The 22,759-nt window shown below is 29.2% G+C and overlaps 1 protein-coding gene across 1 annotated transcript; it reads left to right on the forward strand.

Annotated features, from left to right (window-relative positions):
* Window positions 1-6,969: 6,969 nt before the first annotated feature.
* On the forward strand, window positions 6,970-21,143 carry LOC108727401 (uncharacterized). Its single transcript, XM_018455518.1, has 10 exons — window positions 6,970-7,113; window positions 7,184-7,303; window positions 7,377-7,494; window positions 8,840-9,101; window positions 9,687-9,777; window positions 13,859-13,978; window positions 14,062-14,179; window positions 14,529-14,790; window positions 15,840-15,972; window positions 21,093-21,143. The coding sequence occupies exons 1-10, from the start codon at window positions 6,970-6,972 to the stop codon at window positions 21,141-21,143; spliced, it is 1,419 nt and encodes a 472-aa protein (XP_018311020.1).
* The last annotated feature ends 1,616 nt before the right edge of the window (window positions 21,144-22,759 follow it).

Genomic DNA, 22,759 nt, shown 5'->3' on the forward strand with positions numbered 1-22,759 from the left:
TCCAGCGTTATTTTCAAACATGAAGAAATCGGCAGTCCATTTATAGAAGTCTGTAGGAAAAACTCAAAATGAATGTACCTACATAATTATGTGTCTGGGTTCCTTTAAAGAGTTAAAAATTTAAATAAATACAGATTTAATAATTTTATTGGATTATCAAAATAATTATGTAGGAAACTCAAGTATGACGAACAATGCTGCAATAAGTTTTGACATTCTAATAACTAGTTTAAATGTCTTAAATAATTATTTTGTCCTACAAAATTATTTTCAGATTTGTATCTAGCTAATTTTTTAGTACTTTTTTAATACTTCAATAAAATCGTTCTTTGCGTGTATATGTCCGTACGTATACGTATCATTATTTATTGTAATTATTTATTGTAATGTTTAGTTTGGATGGCTGTGTTCGTGACCGGTTTTGCATTATTGCCGCTTATCAACCCACTACTCGATGTTGTATCACCGCTAAACGTAACGAGACCAAAAAAATTTATATATCCAGCCGAAATGTTGGTCGATCACGAAAAATATTACTACATTCTGCTCACAATCATGTATTATGGTTACTTCGTGGCTGAAGTGATTGTATTGGCAATTGATACAATCTATTTCGTCTTTATAGAACATGCTTGCGCATTGTTCGATCTCTTAAAGTACGAACTTTTTATAATTGAATAGAATTGAGTGTAGCATAAAGAGATCTCAAATTTTTCTTAAGATTTAGTTATTGCTTGTTATTAGAATAATTATACAATATACACTGAGAGAAATGATTTTGTTATAGGAACAAATCAAGGAAAAACAAATGTGATATTTGTTAAGAAAACGATCAATTAGTTATTATTGCAAATTAATTATTTGTCATTCGTCAATGTAATAAAGAATCAATAGTATCGCTAGCAAATAAAAGGTTCATATAATACATAGAAGTCGTAGACGATCGTAAGGTCTCAAATCATAAAAAATTGTCCAATTCTGATCAAGTATTCTCCCTATATTTGACTATTAGTCAGTTTCTTACGACTTAAGACCCCACGATCATCTGATTTCTATGACAAACGATCCTAAAGTCTATCCAAAAGATAGGTTAGGTTCTATATAGTGTGCTTCTATTACTAATAATTAGTTGGTATAGCAGACTAGTAGCAATCACAACAAATCAATTTTGTTGTCACATAAATATGATCACCTGTTAAGGTACTGGTGGCGCTTGTTAAATTAACAGAATCCTTTCTCTCTCTCTCTCTCTCTCTCTCTCTCTCTCTCTCTCTCTCTCTCAGTGTAATTGCAGTCTTTTAATTAATTAATTATATCACAGTCGATAGAGTTTTTTTGCCGACTAAGATACAATTATAAGTATTTTTTTAATATACCATATTTATAAATTAGTAAATAATAATTGAAAATACAAAACGGCTTAATAGAATTAATAATTCAAATATCTAATTAGTATAAGAGCTTTTTTGAGCCAACAACGCTAGATAACATCTAATCTAGCGTTGTTGGCTCAAAAAAGCTCTTTTACTAATTAGATATTTCAATTATTAGTAAATATATTTTACATTCCAGAGACAGCACAAAATATTTATGATAAAAAAAAATATATAAATAAATACTTTTAATAAATATTTTTTCTTGGATTATGTCTTATTAAATATTTTTATGGTATTTATTACTTAATGTACAATAAATATTTCATAACATTTATAATAAATATTTATGATTTATACAATCTAAGATCACAAAAAACATTTACAAAATATTAAAGATAAATCTCATAAATATTTTGTAAAAGTTTTATAAATATTGTGTGCTGTCTGAGATAGTTACCATTTGAAGAATATAGCCCAAGATCGGTCAAAGCAAGAAGTTCATCACGATTCTCCTTCGAAGCAAAACAACATTGTCCAGCATTTGATTCGATGTATCCTCTTGCACATAAAAATAAAAGCGTTAGTATAAATATCAAAATTCAAAAGTGTTATATTAAAATTAAAGGATTAATACAAAATTATATTAATTTAAGGTTCATAGAGCTAATCAACAGTACGTTCGCGATATTTCTATTTTTTGAGATCGGTCTAGGCTTCGTGATGCACTGTACTTTATGCACGACGGTAAAATTCTAAAATTAACAAAAATCAAGATAAAAATTCCAATCTAATCTATAAGGATAATATCTGACGTTATATCGCAGAGTGTACTTCAAATGAATAAGACAGTCGAAATTATGATATATGTCGCGCTGGTGATTTGCCAAACTACTCGCCTTTTTTATTATGGTTGGCAGGGCCAGCAAATAATGGATCGCAGTATCGATGTGTACATTTCTGCGTAAGTTATTGCAAATTTCATCTTCATTTATTTACATTTATATAAACTTAAACTTTCAGATATAACGGAGCGTGGTATGAGACAACAAACACAGTGAAAAAGATGTTCTTAATGCTAATCATGAAGAGTCAGATTATTAGTGAGATAAAGGTGGCGAAGTCCTTCGTGATGAATTTAGAAAACTTTACTACGGTAATAATATTATGAGCTCATTTTATGTCCTTCTAATTTACTTTTCCGAAAATAAAAAAATTGGATCGTGCAGACCATTCATATGTATCATAATTTATGTGTCATTAGGATTAAAAAGTATGACAATTAATTGTTATCAAAACGTCATGAAAATCCGCCAAAATAAATTCCTACAGATTCGAAAATAGTCTATGATAGTGTATGATCTTTATATATTACGTGTCATTACATTAAAACATTTTTGTTGCGCATACTACATCAAAATAATATGTAATACTTTTTGAAGATAATGAAAGCGTCACTCACATATTGCATGGTACTGTTGTCAATGCGTGAAGAATGAAGCAGCAAATAATCATCATGAATTTTACAGTTGGTAGTATGTCATACGTTATTAAATTTTAATAGAAAAATATAAATTTTAGTATGTATTTAGTGTGTTAAATATATAATACATTTATACTGATTTTTTATACAATATTTATTTTCATATTACAATAATCTAATAGATACTCTTATAATCATCTTTTGTATTTACAATAATAGAATTATCTTTTGATATTGTTTTAATTTGTTTAGACATGATTTTGTCAAATAAACAATCCATTACTGCACAACTATGTTTGCTGTAAATCAAATTATTGTTTTTAACTTTATAAATGATAATATTTTTTATTTCATAATAAAGAAATATATATCTAAAATAATTGACTTATGGCGACGGACTATGTGATGTGGAGTATAACTGCTGTCGTGTCTGTTTTATAAAAGCGAATATATTATGTAGAATTAAACGCTATCATTTCTTTATGTGTTGCTTTATGTAATGCTTTATACAATGTCAACGGCATGCGAAATTAAAATTGTAGGACTCCTCGCGTGTCGCTCGTTTGAGGGAGGCGTCTCCCCTCTCTCTCATTACTGATTCTATTTAATTCAACATATTATACGTATATTTCTTTGCAAACGCATCGACACCCCAAGAGAATATCAAATGAACCGTGCAGAGGATTGACAGAAACTTCACCTTCAGCTATTCAAGAATTCCGCTTCAACACGAATCAGTCAATAGAAATGGACGTTTTTGATACCCGATATTTTCGAGTTAACAAGCTGTTGTTGTTGTTTTTCGGCTTGTGGCCAATGCAATCAACGTCCAACAAAAAAAAACGTCTTTATTGTACATTATTTGGTATATTGATTCTATTACTACCGCAGGTACAAATTCTTGCACGCGGGTTAGAAAAAAAGCGTAAGAGAATCAATATTGAAATTTAATATAAATTTTTTGAAATTGTTAGCGATTTTTGCGCTATTCGAATTACTTTATAATGTTACATAAAAAGTTATAAATCCCACATTAAATACATATGATTTATTAATAGATTGCGTTCTTGTTCAAACGTATGAGACGTTTGAACGACTTTTACGATGTTCTACCTACTTTTCTTGGCACATGTATATGTCTCTTGAAAACAATTGGTCTTCAGTGGCAGACTGAAAAAGTAAGTATGCCGCAATGCATAATGTTATTTTTTGTCTAAGAAAAGTTGCCATGACTGCAGTTTAAGATGCTCATTCAGCATGTTTGTCACGATTGGTGCTTATTGGAGAAATACAACGATATTTGGATTTTGATGGAATATATGGAGAAAAGTCGGATGTTCACGCTGGTCTTCTTAAGTACACCTAACGATAAGTATACCTAATGATCATTTTTCTAAGCAATTATGCAAAGAAAGGCAATTCCTTTTATCAGTTTTTACACTCACGGGCGCAGCTAGTTTTGTGACAGCACCACTCACCGTACCCTTACTTGACAGTATACTGATGTTAAATATAACAAGATCAAAGCGAATGCCGCATCCGACGGAGTTCTTCTTGGATATGGAAAAGTATTATTATATTCTTTTGGCAATAACGATTGTAGGATACAGTGTATGCTGTACGGTAATAGTCGCAACCGACACCATCTATCTCGCCCTGTTGCAACATACCTGTGGTACACTAGCTATACTGAGGTCTTTTAACTTTGCTTTACTTTACTTATCGATTTATAAAAAATAAAATTTTACTCTTATGTATATGATTATATACTTACAGTTATCGTTTGAAAAAGTTGGCTGCACACGATAAATCGAAAAAATGTTTAGATCCCACATCTAAAGAGGATAGAGATGTTGAGAATATGGTGAATTGTATACAACTACAAATCAGAATAGAAAGGTTCTTATAAATTGAGCAAAGTTAAGGTCTATCGGAAAATATTACAAATATGATACGGATTTTTCTATCTCTATTTGTTACCAATAGACTAATCTACTTGATTGAGTCGACGTTCGCGACATGTCTTATCACCGACATTGGTTTAGGAATTCTACTTCAATGTACTGCGTGCGTAATGGTAATAAATAATAAATATTTTATATACAATTAATATCTATCTATTTAATGAACTATACTGGTCCACTAATATATATCATGAAGGAAAATGTTCTTTTTCGTATTGATTTAAAACGGGTTGCTAATATGGAATTTTGCAGATCGTGACTCGTACGGAATTGGTAAGAAATGGTCCACTTGTACTCATTCAATCTCTTCGATTCTTCTTCAATAGCTGGCTAGGACAGAAAATAATAGATCACAGTTCTCAAATTTCTGTTGCCGCGTAAGTTATTAATGTAATTAAGTAACGATGACTAATTTGAAAATTATAAAACTTTTAGATATAACGGAATGTGGTATCAAACGTGTTCGAAAGCAAAAAAGATGTTGTTATTTTTATTAATGAAATGTCAAAAACCATATCACATAACTATGGCGAAATTATATGTAATCTGCTTGGAAAGTTACGGCTCGGTATGATAAAATTCAGTATATGAATATTAGCTGCAAAAATAAGTAAATCTCAAATTTGTTTAAATAATTTATTTTTTAACAATGCCCAAAATATATAAAAATATTTTATTCAATTTTGCATACCCAAAATTATATATAAAAAATATACATTTTAATATTGCATTGTATTTTTAAGCTCATGAAAACATCCGCTTCCTACGTTACGGTAATGGTATCATTAAACTCGGACGACATATAATTATTTGTAATATGAAAATCTGTGGTTTGTGCTTGTTGACAAAAAGATAAATATAAATAAAAGTATTTTTGTTCTGATGTGTATTATCAAAAATTTTAACCTTTTATAATCTTTACAATATTATATTTCTTATTCTCATTTCTTAGTTAATTTTCAATTAAATTTCTATCTTAATAAATTTAATTAACGTAAAGGAGGCACGACAGTGTCGCTGCGCTTGGCTTAGCGCCGAGACACTATCGTGTCTCCAGATAATAGTTAATTTTAACTAACAAAAATATATTTCCATGGTTTGTTTACAAACTGTGTCAATATTATTTTTTTGTATTTATTCTCTTACATAATATTTGTCCAACCTTCTTACATATTCATCTTGTGTTAAATTAATTTAAAAATTTGAGTGTTGACCATTCGGGATTTGCAATATATGTTAAATTTGATACTTCTCCAATAGTGTAAGAAAAGTAGAAAAAATATAACTAAAAGTATTTAAAAGTTAGCTACAAATTATGCTTCAAATAACACTACACTATAGGAGCAAAATTCTTTATCGAATATAAAAATTTGTAGTGTATTAAAATTAATATGAATTTTCTAGAAAATTGTGGCACATAATAACTTCTTACCCCTAATTGAAAATTAAATTATTTAAACTTCTACAGTAAAAAGTTTTTACGATAATTTGATAAAATATTAATGTGTGGGTCAATAATGTAAAAAATATAATCTAAATAAGTAAAGTCAATATTAAATTTTAAGTTTAAAAAATGTCTAAATTTAATGTCTTATAAAACAGACTGACAGACAAAGAAGCAAAGAAAGAAAAAGAAAAGAGAGAAAGAAAAGAAAACTTATAGACATTCTTTCTCTTTCAAATTCTATCTGCAGCAGCATCGTGTATATTAAATATAATGCAAAAATGTTGAACTTGATAAAATTAATTACGCCAATATATAGACTGATTTTTTTGTTTGAATAAAATAAGACAGTTTTGCAATTTCAGCTTTGCAATTCTGCAGCAGTTTGAGTATATCTTGCTATCATTTATCTTATAGTTTTTCTCTTGATTTATAAAACGATGAATCACAATGTATAGTCGTAGTTATAGACCTCTTCTATCACAAAGAGAGTTTGTTAAGAGAAACGCGATTCATTACTCATTAATACGTGATTGCATGATACTGTGGAATACATCTCACTGCTTTTTCGTTGCGCTATTTTTCATTTTGAAAACCTCTTAAAGGAATATGAAAATACTATTTCAAAGGAATAAACTCTGTGATTAGACGTGAATATTCGACGAGATATCTGATCGTTTCGAACGATTACTTTTTGGTTTCTCAATGTCCTTCTTTGACAATCGCTACTATTACCTTAACAAAAGGTTTCTGGCCGTAATCGGCCAATGGCCATTTCAATCGCGACTAGAGGGTAACATGATGTTCACCGTAGCATGTTTGTTCATTGTCAGTTTGACAGCCTTGGAGGTGTTTAAAGAAACGCACAACAAGAAAACGTTAAAATTAGCACTGTTAATTTATTTCCGATTTTCGATAGTTTTGGGGCTTAGCAGCTGGGATAACAGATCTGAACATCATCATGGAAAACACTTCGCCGTTACTAGTGAATAGCTTCATCATTATAAAGATCCTTAATTGCATGTTTACTAATGACAAAGTTCGTATCTTTCAGCTGTATGAGAAGCTAATCGAATCATTCTGTGATTATATGTGATCTTTTCGAGCTACAGATGAAAAAATTTCTGGAGGATATCGAAGAGACATGGAAAATAAAACATACAGATGCGGAGAAAAAAATATTACAGCATTACGCAGAGGAAAGCAGAATTTTCACGATACGATACGCGTGTAAGTTACTTTTATTTTAAAATTTGTTCATTTTTTCTATCGGATACATATCTGGCAATATATGAGAAATTAATTCTAGCTCTTTACTCACTTTTTTACTTCGTTCTTGTTATGTTATTATTATTTGTACAAAATAATGCTTTTTTCCCTTCGTTTTTTTCGAAATGTTTTCAAGAGTATTATACAAGTAAAAATGTGTTTGTAATTTTTTTTTAATGTGCAGCCTACATTTTCGTTGATTTGTTAAACACTGAGAGAAAACAAAATAGTTCCAGCAACTATAAATTTGGCAACTTTTGCAATTGAAGTACCTGTAACTAGTTTTACAAAGTAATAGAAACTAAAGTAGTGCTGAATATTATAAAAATATAGTCACGGTAACAAATTGTATGCACTATTAATTGGTAGTGAAGTAGTGACTCAACTACATTGAGTAGTTACTTGGACTTCATGCAAATAGATATAACAATTACATTTTTCTAGTTTAGACAAAAATTTTTAAAGGGTCGCTCAGTACGAGTAGTACGCAGCTTTGTCACCAGAGGAACGTAATAGAGTTCAGTTTCTCCTAAGAAGGAAATTACTCGCTTACAATAAAAGACAGCGTTGGTTTCAAACTTAGAAGACAAAAATAAATAAGAAATGCATACACAAATTTGTAACTATGTATTATAAAGCTTTAATAACAACAATAAGTAAATTAAGTGAACTAAAAAAATATAGTAATATTAACCATTTATAAATTGTTTATATGGTTAATGTACTATATTTTCTTAGTTCACTTAATCTAGTATTCTTATTAGAATTTAATAATATGTATATAGTTGAGGCGCTATTTCACTACAAATTTATAGTTACTGATACGACTTTTTTCTCTGAGTGAATAAATTCCGTTTTCTTTCTATTAAAATAGCGTAACTTTTTAAACATATAAAGGAAAAGAAGTGACTTATATTTCCAGTTGCTTTATATGTGACATGGCTTTTCTACTCAACGACACCAATCATCATTAGCGGAATCTGTACGATTTTCAAAATTAGATTTGAATTTTTATTGGATTTTTATATAAACCACCTATATTCTTTTTATTTCAATATCATGACTTTTGAAACAAATTGAAACAATATGAAGAACGGTAATCATGCAGTATAAGGGACCATCCTCCAATGACCTTGACCTTGACATATGTTGTCTCACAAGTTGAACAACAATGTTGAACAACTAGCGACAGCTAAAATTTGTTCAAGATCACTCGGGGTCATGACCTTGACAACATATCTCAAGGTCAAGGTCATTGGAGGATGGTTCCTTATACTGCATAATTACAAAAAAAAACTTATTTCAGTCGGTCTTTATGCGATGTGGCTTTTCTATACTACTTCACCGATCATTATTAGCGGGATATACACGCTTTTGTTGACAAATGAAACATACTCGGCCAGGTTTCTATATCGCCTAGAACATGTTCTTGACATAGACAAATACTTCAAACTGTTGATGCTTCATGGATTTATCAGCGTATTCTACATAGTTTCTGTGCCGATAGCCGTCGACACAACGTTCACTCTTTGTATTCAGCATATTTGTGCATTGTTCGAATGCTTACGGTGAGTTGCCCTCGCGAAGAAAGCTGCATCAAGATCTCTTTCACAAAATTACAATATTATAATTTTTAAGCTATAACATAGAGCGCATACGAGGCTCGGATTTTGCATTACTCGAATTAAATATAAAGGATGATGAAGCATATCGTAACATAATTGGCTGCATCAAATCATACCAACATGCCTTAAAGTTAGTATTAACGTAGTTTGTGTGTGTGACTACATTTGGAACATAAGAAGAAGAGAGAAGTAACATATTTTAATGATTTTTACCGCTTCAGCGTGTTATAAAAACGAATCGAATTAGGCTTTTTAAATGATATGTAATAAGTATGGAAATTTTACGAAGTATCAGTTAGAATTGTTTATAGTATAACAACATTGAACGTTATAGTATAACAATATGATCTAATTGTGGTCGAAACGTCTGTTTTAATGTATATTATTTTGTAAGGATTAATAAATATTAGCAACTAACAATCAGCTTTTACTCTTAATTCTTGATATCTTTTAAATTATTCTATTCAATTGAGATTTATGTATTAATCTTGATAAATAGACTAAATTATTTCATTATTTTACATGTAGATTTTCTGATGTGCTTTCATCTAACTATGCAACATCATTTCTCTTTCTATTGGGCAATGTAATTGTATCCTTGAGTTTCGGCGCGGCTGAGGTAAACATTTGAAATATATATAGAGGGTAGTTTGATAAGTAGCTTGTGGCTTTGGTCCACTTGACGCTACAAACGCTTCGAAGCGTTTGAGCAATCAATCAAAACAAAGAATTTTACGAATTGACTAATCAAAGAATGCTTCGAAGCGTTTGTAGCGTCAAGTAGACCGCAAACCTGTTTTATATACTAATAGAGAGCGACAGCAGCATCTGTATATACCATCGTGTACTACCATTTTTCACACGACGTCGTACAAAATTTCAGAGTGATTCATGCGATAGTTTTGATTTGACAGCAATTCATAGTGAGCGTATTTGATGTTTTTCGATACGAGGGCAAATCAATAAGTACCTGTGTTAGTAATGAAGACGCAAGTTTTTCACAAAATTCTTTTTTATTTTTCACCGTAATCTCTTTTTAGGAGGATACACTTTTCTCAACGGCCCTGCCATTTTTTTAACCCCTCAGAAAAATTGATATTGCTCTTTTTTCATTGTATCGTAAAACACCAAAACACGCTCACTACGAATTACTGTTAAATCAAAACTATCGCATGAAACACTCTGAAATTTTGGCGTCGTTTGAAAGATGGTAGTATACGATGGTATATACAGATGTCGCTGTCGCTCTCTATTAGTATACAAAACAAGTTACTTATCAAATTACCCTCGTATATGGAAGCTTTAAATGATAATTGCTTTTTTATTTGAAAACGTCTAATAAAATTGTGTAATTTTAGTTAATAATGGTAGACAATCAACTGGACGAAATTATCAGAATTCTTTCTGCTAATTTAGCGCAATTGATACATATATATTTTCTAAGTTTGATTTCTCAAAGATTGATCGATCACAGCAGCGGATTCCAAAACGTAATGTACGCAATTTAATTACATTTATTAGTCAGTAAGCAATCTAAAAAGAATATATCAAAATGCATGTGTAAAATCAGAAAAAATATATTTCAGCTGTTTTATATATTTATTTTTCGTTTTAAACAATTAAATGGTCAATGTCGTCATTTTGTATATATAGGCTAAAATTATTATATATAAACAACTAAGATTTGTTCGCATGCTGCAACATGTTCTAATATGCTCCTACCATAGTTTCTACTCACTCTATCAAGCGCGTTAAAGTGAGTAATAGTTATGGTACACGGAGAGAATTTTCTTTTAAAATTTACCCTGAAAATATGATAGTTGTGGTACAATATACAATATTTTAAAGATTTTTACCACTTCAGTAAAATTAATCAAACTTATTTTATACTTTATTGTAATTTTATCAATGAATGAGAGAGATTTACATTAAAATTCTTCGAAATACAATATTGTCCCATGACTATCATATTTCCAGGGTAAATTCTAAGAAAAAATTCTCTTCGTGTACAAGTTGTGTAGTAAGCGAGTAGCAATTATTATATACTATAAGATTATGTGAACAGAATGCTAATGTTTTACAAATCTCATGTAAGTTCAGGAAAAAAATAAAAAAAAATTCTCTCCGTGTAGGAGCATATTGGAACATGTTGGAGCATGCGACGCGAACAAACCTCTAAAGTGTAAAATGTATTAACAGTTACAACTGCGATTGGTATAAGATTTCGAGGAGATCCAAACAGCTCTTGAGATTTACTTTGTTGCGTACTACTAAGCCGTGCCAAATAATAGCTGGTAATATGTTTGTAATGTCGATGGAGTCTTTTAGCTTGGTACGTGTAAACGTAACATTTACTTATTTCGGTAATTATTTAAAATACAATATTGTAATGTTATTTTCAGATCTTAAAAGTATCTTTATCATACTGCACGATGCTTACGTCATTACAATAAATATCGTAAGATGAAGGTTGACTGAAGTTTTATAATGGAATTATAAATATATAGCCTCTGGTATATCAATATCATTATTATCCTCGTATATTAACTATTTAATTTACTGTATCAAATATATAAGGTGTTTGTAATGAAAAATCTTTCGCATAGAGGCAGAATGAACTAAACTAAGAAGAAAAATCCTTTACCATTTTACAATTTTCGCAATAGTTAACACGATATTAATTACTAAAAATTATCGAAAATTGGTCTTCAATAATTTTTTACTCAAATACTATTAACTTTACAGAAAAACTGTAAGAGACAAAAATAGTTTATTTTCTTCTCATAAGGTTCTGAAAATTTTTTCAGAATTTTTTAATACCGTATTTTTTCATGTTGGTAAAAATAAGAAAATGCAATACTAAAAAGTTGATAAAAAATTCTGAAAAAATTCTTTGAGTTTTATGAGAAGAAAATAAACAATTTTTGTCTCTTTCAGTTTTTCTGTAAAGTTGATAGTATTTGAGTAAAAAATTATTGAAGACCAATTTTCGACAATTTTTAGTAATTAATATCTTGTTAACTATTGCAAAAATTGTAAAACAGTACACGACTTTTCTTCTCAGTTTAGTCCATTCTGCCCCCCTGTACGAAAGATTTTTCATTACTTTCCAAACACCCTGTATAAATTAAAACATTTTGCTAGTGCACTAATCAAAACATTTTTTAAACATTATCAATTTTGTATCGATATAGGTTCCTTTTACACACAAAATAAAATCATAATAAATAATAAATATTGACGTAAATCGTAATTTTGTTGCCACAATTATTATTTAGATATAATTATTAAATAAATAATCATTTGAAACAAATGTACAAGTTACATAGATACAATTTTTTCAAATTTGTTAATAAATTATAATATAATAAATATGGTATAATTATAATATAATATAATGATGTGTCTCCCGCCTCAAAAACTAGATTAAAAAAGTTTGAACAAAAAAACAACTATATATAATATTTAAGTAAATTGTACATTTGAATAAAATAAAAAAATAATTATTATTAAAAATAAAGTTTATTGAAAAATTAAATAGAAATTATGTACATATGTTTAGCGTGGATATCTGTACATAAATTGACTAAAAATTATTATGGTCCTAATTCATTCTTTCTTTAATTTGTTGAAAAATTTTAATAAGTTTATTAAAAAAGTTTTAATACAAAATAATTAATACAAGAATTAAAATTTATTTTTAAAAAGTGGAAAATATATATGTATGTACTGCGTATGTCTGTATATACTTATAGTTTATTCTTATTTAATATAATTCATTCTTTCTTCAATCTGTTAACATTGTAATATCATCAGTTGACAGATCATTGCCTACATCATTCAGTTGTATTCGTGGCGACAAGTGACACAAGTAAATAACAGACCGTATACAGTTACAAATATTATATAAAATAATAAAAGTGAAAAGATTATTTAAAATTATTCAAAGTTTGTTGGTAATTTACGATTTACATAACACTGTATAATAGTATCTTGAAAAATATATATTTTAGAACTGTGAACAATATCCTTTTTTAAAAACAGCGCTTTTAAATAAACTCGATAAAATTAATTCCTGTAATATACTGACTGGATCTTTTGGTTTAAATAAAATAAGACAGTTTCATTTTTGTGATTTTGCAGTTTGCTTGCAGATTACTACCATTTATCTTACAGTTTTAAGAACTTTGCTCGATTTATAAAGCGACGGATATACAATGTACAGTCGTAGTTATAAACCTTTTCAATCACAAAAAGAGTCGTCCATTGAGAGAGAGATTCATAAATATGTGATTAGGGTATACTACGGAATATATCTCATTGTTTTGTCGTAGCGTTGCTTTTCTTTTTGAAAATATTTTCAAAAGAATACGGAAATACTATTTCAAGAATATATACTCTGCGACAAACGTGAATACTCGACAAAATATCTGATCATTTCTGAACAATAATATTTTGGTTTCTCAGTACTGCAATATGTCTTTCTTTGACAATCACAACTATTACCTCAACAAAAGATTTATGATCATAATCGGCCAATGGCCATTTCAATCGCGACTGGAGGGTAACGTGCTGTTCGCCGTAGCATGTTTGTTCATTCTCAGTTTGATAGCCTTTGAGGTGTTTGAAGAAATATAATATAAAGAAAGGGTACGTTAGAATCGATGTACGTTTGATAATACGTTTCTCATTTTCAACAGATTTGGGGCTTAGTAGCTGGGATAACGGATCTAAACATTATCATGGAAAACGCTTCGCCCTTACTGGTAGATTGTTTCATGATGCTGAAGCTCATTAATTGTGCGTTTACTAATAACAAAGTTTGTATTCTTACGTTTTGCCGTGTACAGTTAATCGGATCGTTATGTGATTATACACCGAATTATTTTTTCGAGCTACATAGATTAAAGAGCTTCTAAAGGCCGTTGAAGAAACGTGGAAGATAAAACATACGGGTCCGGAGAAAGAGATATTACAGCATTACGCGGAGAAAAGCAAAATCTTCGCCATACGATACGCAAGTAAGTTGTCTTTATTGTACAATACACGCATAATTTACTCATTTCTTTCTTTCGGATAAATACTGCACATCTGGTAAGAAATGAAAGATTGATATTATCTTTTTACTCCCTCTTTTGATCCGTTCTTATTACATTATTATTATTATTATTACCCAAAATTTCTTTTTCTTTTTTTTAAATATCTTCAAAAGTACAATATATAAGTTGGAATATTTTTATTTTCTGTTCTAAAAATACTAGCTTATCTTTTTGTACATACATACATATATACATGTTAAATAAACTCCATTCTTTTTCTGTAAAAATATTACGACTTTTTGAGCAATGTAAAGGAGAAGTAACATTCCAGTTGTCTTTTACGCTGCGTGGCTGTTCTACACTCTGACATCGGTCGTCATTAGCGGGGTGTATAAGATTTTACCGACGAACAAAACGTATGAGGCTAGATATCTATATCGATTGGAACATGTTCTTGATATGGACAAATATTTCAACCTAATGATGCTTCATGGATTTATCAGCGTATTCTACATAGTTTCTGTGCCGATAGCCGTCGACACAACGTTCACTCTTTGTATTCAGCATATTTGTGCATTGTTCGAATGCTTACGGTGAGTTGCCCTCGCGAAAAAGGCTGCATCAAGATCTCTTTCAAAAAATTACAATATTATAATTTTTAAGCAGCTATAACATAGAGCGCATACAACGCTCGGATTTTGTTTTACTTCAGCCAAATATTGAGGATGATGAAGCATATCGTCACATAATTGACTGCATCAAATCCTACAAACATATTTTAAAGTTAGTATTAATGTAGGCTTTAATGTCCGTATTTTATATATATATGTATATACATATAAATACATATGTACATATACGAAGACATGTAAGTATTTTAGAAATATTTTGTGAGGTGTGTGTGTGTGTATGTGTGTGTGTGTGTGCACGCATATTATGCCCGCGCACATTTTGCACAGTATGATAGAACTGACAAAATATTTGTAAAATACCTAATTTCTTAATTCATGTCAATTTAAATGTGTGAATTTTATGTTAAATTTTGTATTAAATTTAATCACTTACAGATTATATTACATTTTGTTAAATAAACTAAATTATTTATATTTAATTATTTTACATGTAGACTTTCCGATGTGTTGTCATCTAGCTACTCAATAGCATTTCTCTTTCTATTGGGAAATGTAATTATATCCTTAAGCTTCGGTTCGGCTGAGGTAAACTTTCAAGATACATATATGATAGCCTCAAATGTGTGTGATAATTGGTTTTTTATTTGAAAAATGCCTAATAAAGTTATGTAATTTAAGCTGATATTAGTAGACAAGCAACCGGACGAAATTATCAGAGTTCTCTCTGGTAATTTAATACAAATGCTACACATATATTTGCTGAGTTTGATTTCGCAAAAACTGATTGATCACAGCAGCGGACTTCAAAATGTAATGTACGCAATTCGATTACATTTGTTAGCAAATAATATTTAAATAACTTAAAAAATATAGATATTAAATATGAAAAAGATATGTAAAATAAAAAAAAAATTTATTTTAGTTGTTTTACACAATTTAATGGTTAATGTTGTCGTTTGGTAGGCTAACAAAAATTATATAAAAAATTAATGTGTTGAAAACATTAATAGTTACAGCTGCGACTGGTATAAGATTTCAATGAGATCAAAAGATCTTTTGAGATTTACATTACTGCGTACTACTAAGCCGTGCCAAATAAAAGCTGGTAAGCTGTTCGTAATGTCGATGGAAAACTTTAGTTCGGTATGTGCAAACGTAATATTATTTCGTTGATTATTTAAATTATTTAAAATACAACATTATTGTGATATTATTTTTAGGTTGCACAAGTATCCTTATCATACTTTATGATGCTTATATCACTACGATAAAAATCGTAACTGGATGTTGATAAAAGAATTATAAATGTTTAGCTTTTTTACGATTATATCAATATCATTTAATATTCTAGTACGTAGTATCATATGCTATACCAAATCTTATATTAACTATATGAGACATATAAGTTCAGACATTTTCTATCCCACTAATAAAAACATATTTTTAAAGAATTTATCAATTTTGCACAGATATAGTTTAATTACTTCTTTTACATGAAATACAGTCGTAATAAAATAAGTAATAAATATAGATGTAAATTGTCATTTTGTTGTCACAATGTTAATCCGATAATAAACGTAATCATTAACTAATAATTATTTAAAACAAATGTGCAAGTTATATGAACACAATTTTTTCATATTTATTAATAAAGTGAACAGCCTTATTTTCAGCAAAGAAAATTACCAACAGTTGCAAAATAAATATTCTGCTGAGTCATTGCGACTTATCACAGTCACTCACGGTGGCAATATCTGAAGTTTCTTCTGGACCAAATAATCAGCAGAACCTTAGGATATTTCCAGAAAATTATCGAATTGCATTTTATATTGGATAATTTTTCTTGTGCAGCTATGCAAGTTTGTCTGCAGGATAAACCCTTACTCTACGATTGCAAAAGTCGGAAATCCAAAGAAAAGAAAAAGAAAAGTTTGTGTTGTTTAAGTGCTTAAAAATGTTTATACTTTAAATGAGATGGATATCCAGTAAATACAATGTTAGATGTAACGTACTTTTTAGTTGCAATGTCAGTTCAACAAGATAACTGTAATATAACATACTGTGTATATATGTCTTGTCTAGGTTTTTTTTTTGAACGCCTCTATAGAGAGCCAAAAATCTTGTTCTACAAAATTTGGGACAATTGGTCATTTTAACTGGGAGTTTCTGTATATCATTGTTTTTTTAATCTTAATCATTTAATATAATAATAAATGCATGCATTCAAACATTTTTCTAGTGTATCAAACTCACAAGAAGCTCTTAAATAAGATTCTAATTTTTTGTTTATATTACATCTTTTTTATAAAACGCGATTTTAATATAATTAATGTAAATAAAAATATATAACCATTTTATCATCATAGTTATTAATTAAGCAATTATAATTATTAGATATCTAATATATACATACCTATGTATAATCGTATAGAAAAATCATATAAAATAAATTGTACAAGATAAATAAATGCACATAATTTTGCAAGTTTGTTTACTAGATTGTACAATATACATTTATTTTTTGTGTTCAGCTCAGTTTTTAAAAGCTAATTTAGAAAATGCTAACAACAATAAAATAGCTTTGATAAAAGTTCATATCATCTGTTGGTATACATCGAATCATTTATCTAAGTGGATAAGGTACAATTTACCATATTTACAGTTAGGTACATTAGGAAAATAGAAATAAAAAAATTCGTAAGGTCTTTAAAATTTGTGGTCTACATAAACTATAAACTTTAAATAATACACAATTTTCTTGATTTTTTTCTTAGATTTTTGACGGACGAATAACATGTATTTGCAGGAACTTATTTCAGAAAATAACTTTTGAAAGACACATTTATAATAATTTGTTCTAATAACTTGACAACATATTATGAGAAAAAAAGAACATTTTCTAATGTTTGAAAAAATACATTTTAAAAATACACACACACAAAATACACACTAATACATTTTCTATCTCAACTTACAAAAGAGTTAATCCAGCTTACTAGAATCATTCTGCATATTTAATTGATTAAATTACATGTAAAAATACTATACGTCGTAAAATTAATTCCTCGGACATCGATTAGTTTCAGACAAGTGTCAATCAAGCAAGAAAAGTAAATTGTTTCATTGTTGATCATGAATCACATGTTTCGTACTAGTCTTTATCTTATAGTTTTACTTGATTTATAACGCAAAGGGTATAGAATGTCTGTCGCAGATATATTTCATCGCAACAAAGGGTTTCGTTAAGAAAAATATGACTCATTACTTATAAATATGTAATGCATTGTTATGCGAAATTGTGGAATATTATCTGAGCGTTTTTTCACGTTGTACTCCGTTTCTTTTAGAAACCAACCGTTTCCAAGGGAATACGGAATAAGCTCTGCGATTAGGTGTGAATATTCGACGAGATATGTGATTGTCTCGTAGAGTATTCCTTTACGGCTTGCTATAACAAAATGTCTTTGTACGATAATCACTTTTATCATTTCAACAAAACGTCCCTATGCATTATCGGCCAATGGCCGTTTCAATCGCGATTGAAGAATAACGTGATGTTCGCCTTTACGGCGTTTTTCATTCTCAGTTTGGCGACCTTAGAGGTGGTTAAAGATATATACGACAGCAAACGTTAGAATCGAAACTGATGGTCTATTTTTCATTTTCTGCAGCTTTGGGGTTTGATAGCTGGAATAGCAGATTTGAGCATCATTATGGAGAATACTTCGCCGTTTTTAGTGTGTACTTTCATCATTACGAAATTAATCAACTGTTTCAGTAATAATTATAAAGTTCGTACGTTATGGTTTTGATTCGTATCAAGTTAATCAGCTTGTTTTTTTTTTATAATTGTAATCCGCACAATTTCTTCGAGCTGCAGATGAAAGAGCTTCTAGAACATGTTGAAGAGACTTGGAAAGTAATACACGAGGGACCAGAGAATAAAATATTACTGTATTATGCGGAGAAAAACAAAATCTTTACAATACGATACGCAAGTGAGTTGTCTTTATTTTATAACAATAAAAAATTTGTATCATAGTTTTAACTCTCCATCTGCAATCATATTTTTATTCCCTTCGTCCCGTTCAAGTTCTTTTACTCTTCTAGACTTTCAAAAAATAAGGACAAATTTAGGATTACTTCTCTATTACAAATTACCAAATTTTTAACAATATATTTTAGAAAAGGAACCTGAACTTAATTGCCTTCCTTTTCGAATAAATTTGAGAGTGAAATTTCACTTGTGTCAAGAAAGACTCAGATTGCAAACGGAAAGTTATAATATAAAAAGATCTAGCAGCAGGTATATAAAAAAATCATTGCTTCTTCATGTCACTTTGAATCTATCCTTAGCAAATTATTTTTTAATCCAAATTACCTCATCCTTCTTTATTCTTTTTTTCCTTTTTCTTCAAACTATTATATGAAGAGTTTTTAACAGATTAAAAAATATTTGGTATTTTTGTTTTCAAAATTAGATTTGAATTTTCATTGGATTTTTATATAAACCACCATATATACTTTTTAGTTTAATATCATCACTTTTGAAACAATATGAAGAAAAAAATAACTTATTTCAGTCGGTCTTTATGCGATGTGGCTTTTCTATACTACTCCACCGATCATTATTAGCGAGATATACACGCTTTTACCGACGAACGAAACATACTCGGCCAGGTTACTATATCATCTGGAACATGTTCTTAACATGGAGAAATATTTCAACCTGTTGATGCTTCACGGATTTATCAGTGTATTCTACATAGTCTCTGTGCCGATAGCTGTCGACAGTCTGTTCACACTCTGCATTCAGCATGTTTGCGCGTTGTTCAGATGTATAAAGTAAGTCGTTTAAGGGTACAAAACGGTAGTTTTGAAAGAATCTTTAAACACGACTATATTTCGAACAAAAATTATACTTTTACAATTACTTTTTATCAAATAGATATAATATAGACCAAATACGAAGCTCAGAGTTTACGTTGCTCAATCCAGACACTGCAGATGATAAAGCATACCATGGCATAATCAACTGCATCAAATTGTACAAACGTATCGTAAAGTAAATCAAATTCTTTTAGATATTTGTGCAAAAATGAAAATTATATAAAATATTAAATATTCATAAAATATATAATATGACGAAATATTTTTACGTAACTTTTTCAATTGTATATCACGTAAAATAATTTTATATTGAATTTTATATAGTTTAATTAATTATTTTACACTGAGAAAAAAATAGCCTAAATTTGAATAAATATTTATTTGAATACTGCCAACTAAATATTTACTTACAATAAATAAATATTTATTTAATAAAAAGAAGTGATTATTAAATCAAATTAATTTAGTTTTTTGTACCAAATAAATATATTTTTACATTTAATAAATATTTAGTTGGTATTATTCAAATAAATATTTATTGAGAGAAATTTAGGATATTTTTTTCTCAGTGTAGACTTATTTAAATAGTATAATAATATTTGTTTCATTATTTTACGCAAAGGTTTTGTGATTTGCTTTCATCTACTTTCGCAACGTCTTTCCTAATTATGTTGGGAAATGTAGTTATTTGCTTGAGCTTTGGCATGGCGGAGGTAAATATTTCTCTGAAATGTTTAAATAATATAATTGCATTGTTTAGAAAATATCTAATAAAATATATTATTTAAGTTGGTAATGGTGGACAATAAATTTGACGAAATTATCAGAATTTTCGCTGCTAATGCAGCACAATTGCTACACTTATATTATCTATGTTTAACGTCTCAACGATTGATCGATTACAGCAACGAACTCCAAAATGTGATGTACGCATTTGTTTGGCAACGACGTTTAAACAATTTTTGAACTACTAATTTTTAAAAGACTTACATATATTAAATTGAAAAGAAGATGTGTAAGATTAAATAGTTCTGGCAATAATGTATTTCATGATTTGTATGTCTTATATGTATTCAATATTTGAAACGATTTTTAAAAGTCAATGCCACATTTGGTAAACAAATGGGAAGTGTATAAAAAAAATTAATGTATCCAATTCATTATCAGTTATAGCTGCAACTGGTACACGATTTCATTGAGATCTAGACATCTCCTGAGATTCACATTAATGCGTGCAACTAAACCGTGCCAAATAAAAGCTGGTAATATGTTTGTAATGTCATTGGAGACTTTTAGCGGGGTATGTACGAAAACGAAATATTACTTTGATGGTAGATCGACCAAACAAAACACCTTTGTGATATTATTTTCAGCTTTTAAAAATGACCATGTCTTATTTCACAATGCTCACGTCAGTCCAGTAACAGTATAATGGTTCGCGTATAATGGTTTACGTTGAAAGAATTAAAACCATAAATAAATAAACTAACAATTATTATACGTGTGATATGATAATTGCTATCTTATTTATTTAACATATCAAACATAACAATTAAAGCATTTTTCTTGTGCACTAATCGAATGTGTTTTTAAAAAACCTTTTTAATATTGTATGAGAGTTACTACTTCTTTATACAAAATTATTTATATATGTAATAAATGATAAATATAAATATACATATGTATCATTATATTGTATTTAGAATTATTAATAATTTCGTCAAACTTATTGAGTTAAATGAATATATTATATAATGTTGATACTTATTTTTTAAAAATAACTAGGAAACTATTAACCATCAAGAACTAAGTAAAATATTCTAGCGCTAAAAAACAATATACTTTCATATTAAAATTATATATTATATACTTATATTGTTTAATTGTATCATGTTTATCTTTATTCATTCAGCTGAATGATGTATGTATTATATATTTAGAGAAAGGCACGTCAAACTGTTTATCAAGGTAAGAAAGATATACGGGGATGTGGATCTTACAATCCTTTTTACAACAAAATTTTTAATTTAAAAAAAAGGCTTTTTTATTTTGCTTCAAAATTTTGTTATTATTATTATTGTAATTATTATTCTACATATTCTAACCCAAAATCTCTTCTCATAGCACCTATGATGTCTCTCGCAAGCCCATTAGCTAGCAAATATTTTAGATTAAAAACTACACCTTTATCTATAGCACCATATATGTAATACTCCTATATTGCTAATGCAGTCTCTTTTTGGAAGTGGGGTGTGTGCAAAGATAGCGAGATAGTGAATGTCGGATCTCTCACTTCCATAATGTATTCGAGTGTGGTGCGCATGCGTTGTATCTAAGTCAGAGGTAGATATTCGTCTACACCGTGATGTTTTCGCCAGCTTTTAATTGGCGTTAGCAATATAGGAGTATTACGTATATGATTGGCACTGAAAACTTATATTCCTTCTTATCTTTAGTCAACTGCCTTTCATTAAAGTTAAAAGGAAAAAACTTTGTAAAAGACATATTAGCATCACTTTCACTCCCACAAAATGTTTCTACTGCTTTCCTTCATATTGTGCAAGTATTCCATGCATTGACCATCACCTTTATCAAATGAGATTAACAATACGATCATCTGCCTTGTTACAAAAAGTTTGATCTGTGCTTTGTACGGTAAGATTAGCAACCTCATTATGATAAAGACCGATAAAGTTCAACTATAGGATTTCAATGCTTTCGTTCATACTAATACGGCAAGTTAGTATGAACGAAAGCATTGAAATCCTATGATTGAACTTTATCGGCACCGGCATAAGTTAACGGTTACGGCCATTATAAATCAGATTTTCTTCTTCTAAATTTATACAAACGCGTATTGTATGTACACGATAGAAATTACCGGTTCCCCATGAGGCGTAGGTTACGAAAACCAATCGTAAATTCGTTTAGCATTTCTGTTAGAGTGTACAACAGAAATTCTAATCAGCAATTGGTTGCATTAGTTCCGCATTTCTCTAATCTTCCGCGAAATATGCCCAATGTGAATGCTGGCTTTCAG

The sequence above is a fragment of the Mycetomoellerius zeteki genome, unplaced genomic scaffold (genome assembly GCF_001594055.1).
Source record: "Mycetomoellerius zeteki isolate Tzet28-1 unplaced genomic scaffold, Tzet1.0 scaffold49, whole genome shotgun sequence".
Classification (NCBI taxonomy): domain Eukaryota; kingdom Metazoa; phylum Arthropoda; class Insecta; order Hymenoptera; family Formicidae; genus Mycetomoellerius; species Mycetomoellerius zeteki.

Bases quoted from the DNA above. Each gene is read 5' to 3' on its own strand.
- LOC108727401 (XM_018455518.1), top strand. From the start codon at position 6,970: ATGTCCTTCTTTGACAATCGCTACTATTACCTTAACAAAAGGTTTCTG. The intron at 9,102-9,686 runs GTGAGTTGCCCT...TTTTACATGTAG, and splicing joins GCATTGTTCGAATGCTTACG to ATTTTCTGATGTGCTTTCAT. The intron at 15,973-21,092 runs GTATGTGCAAAC...TATTATTTTCAG, and splicing joins CGATGGAAAACTTTAGTTCG to CTTTTAAAAATGACCATGTC.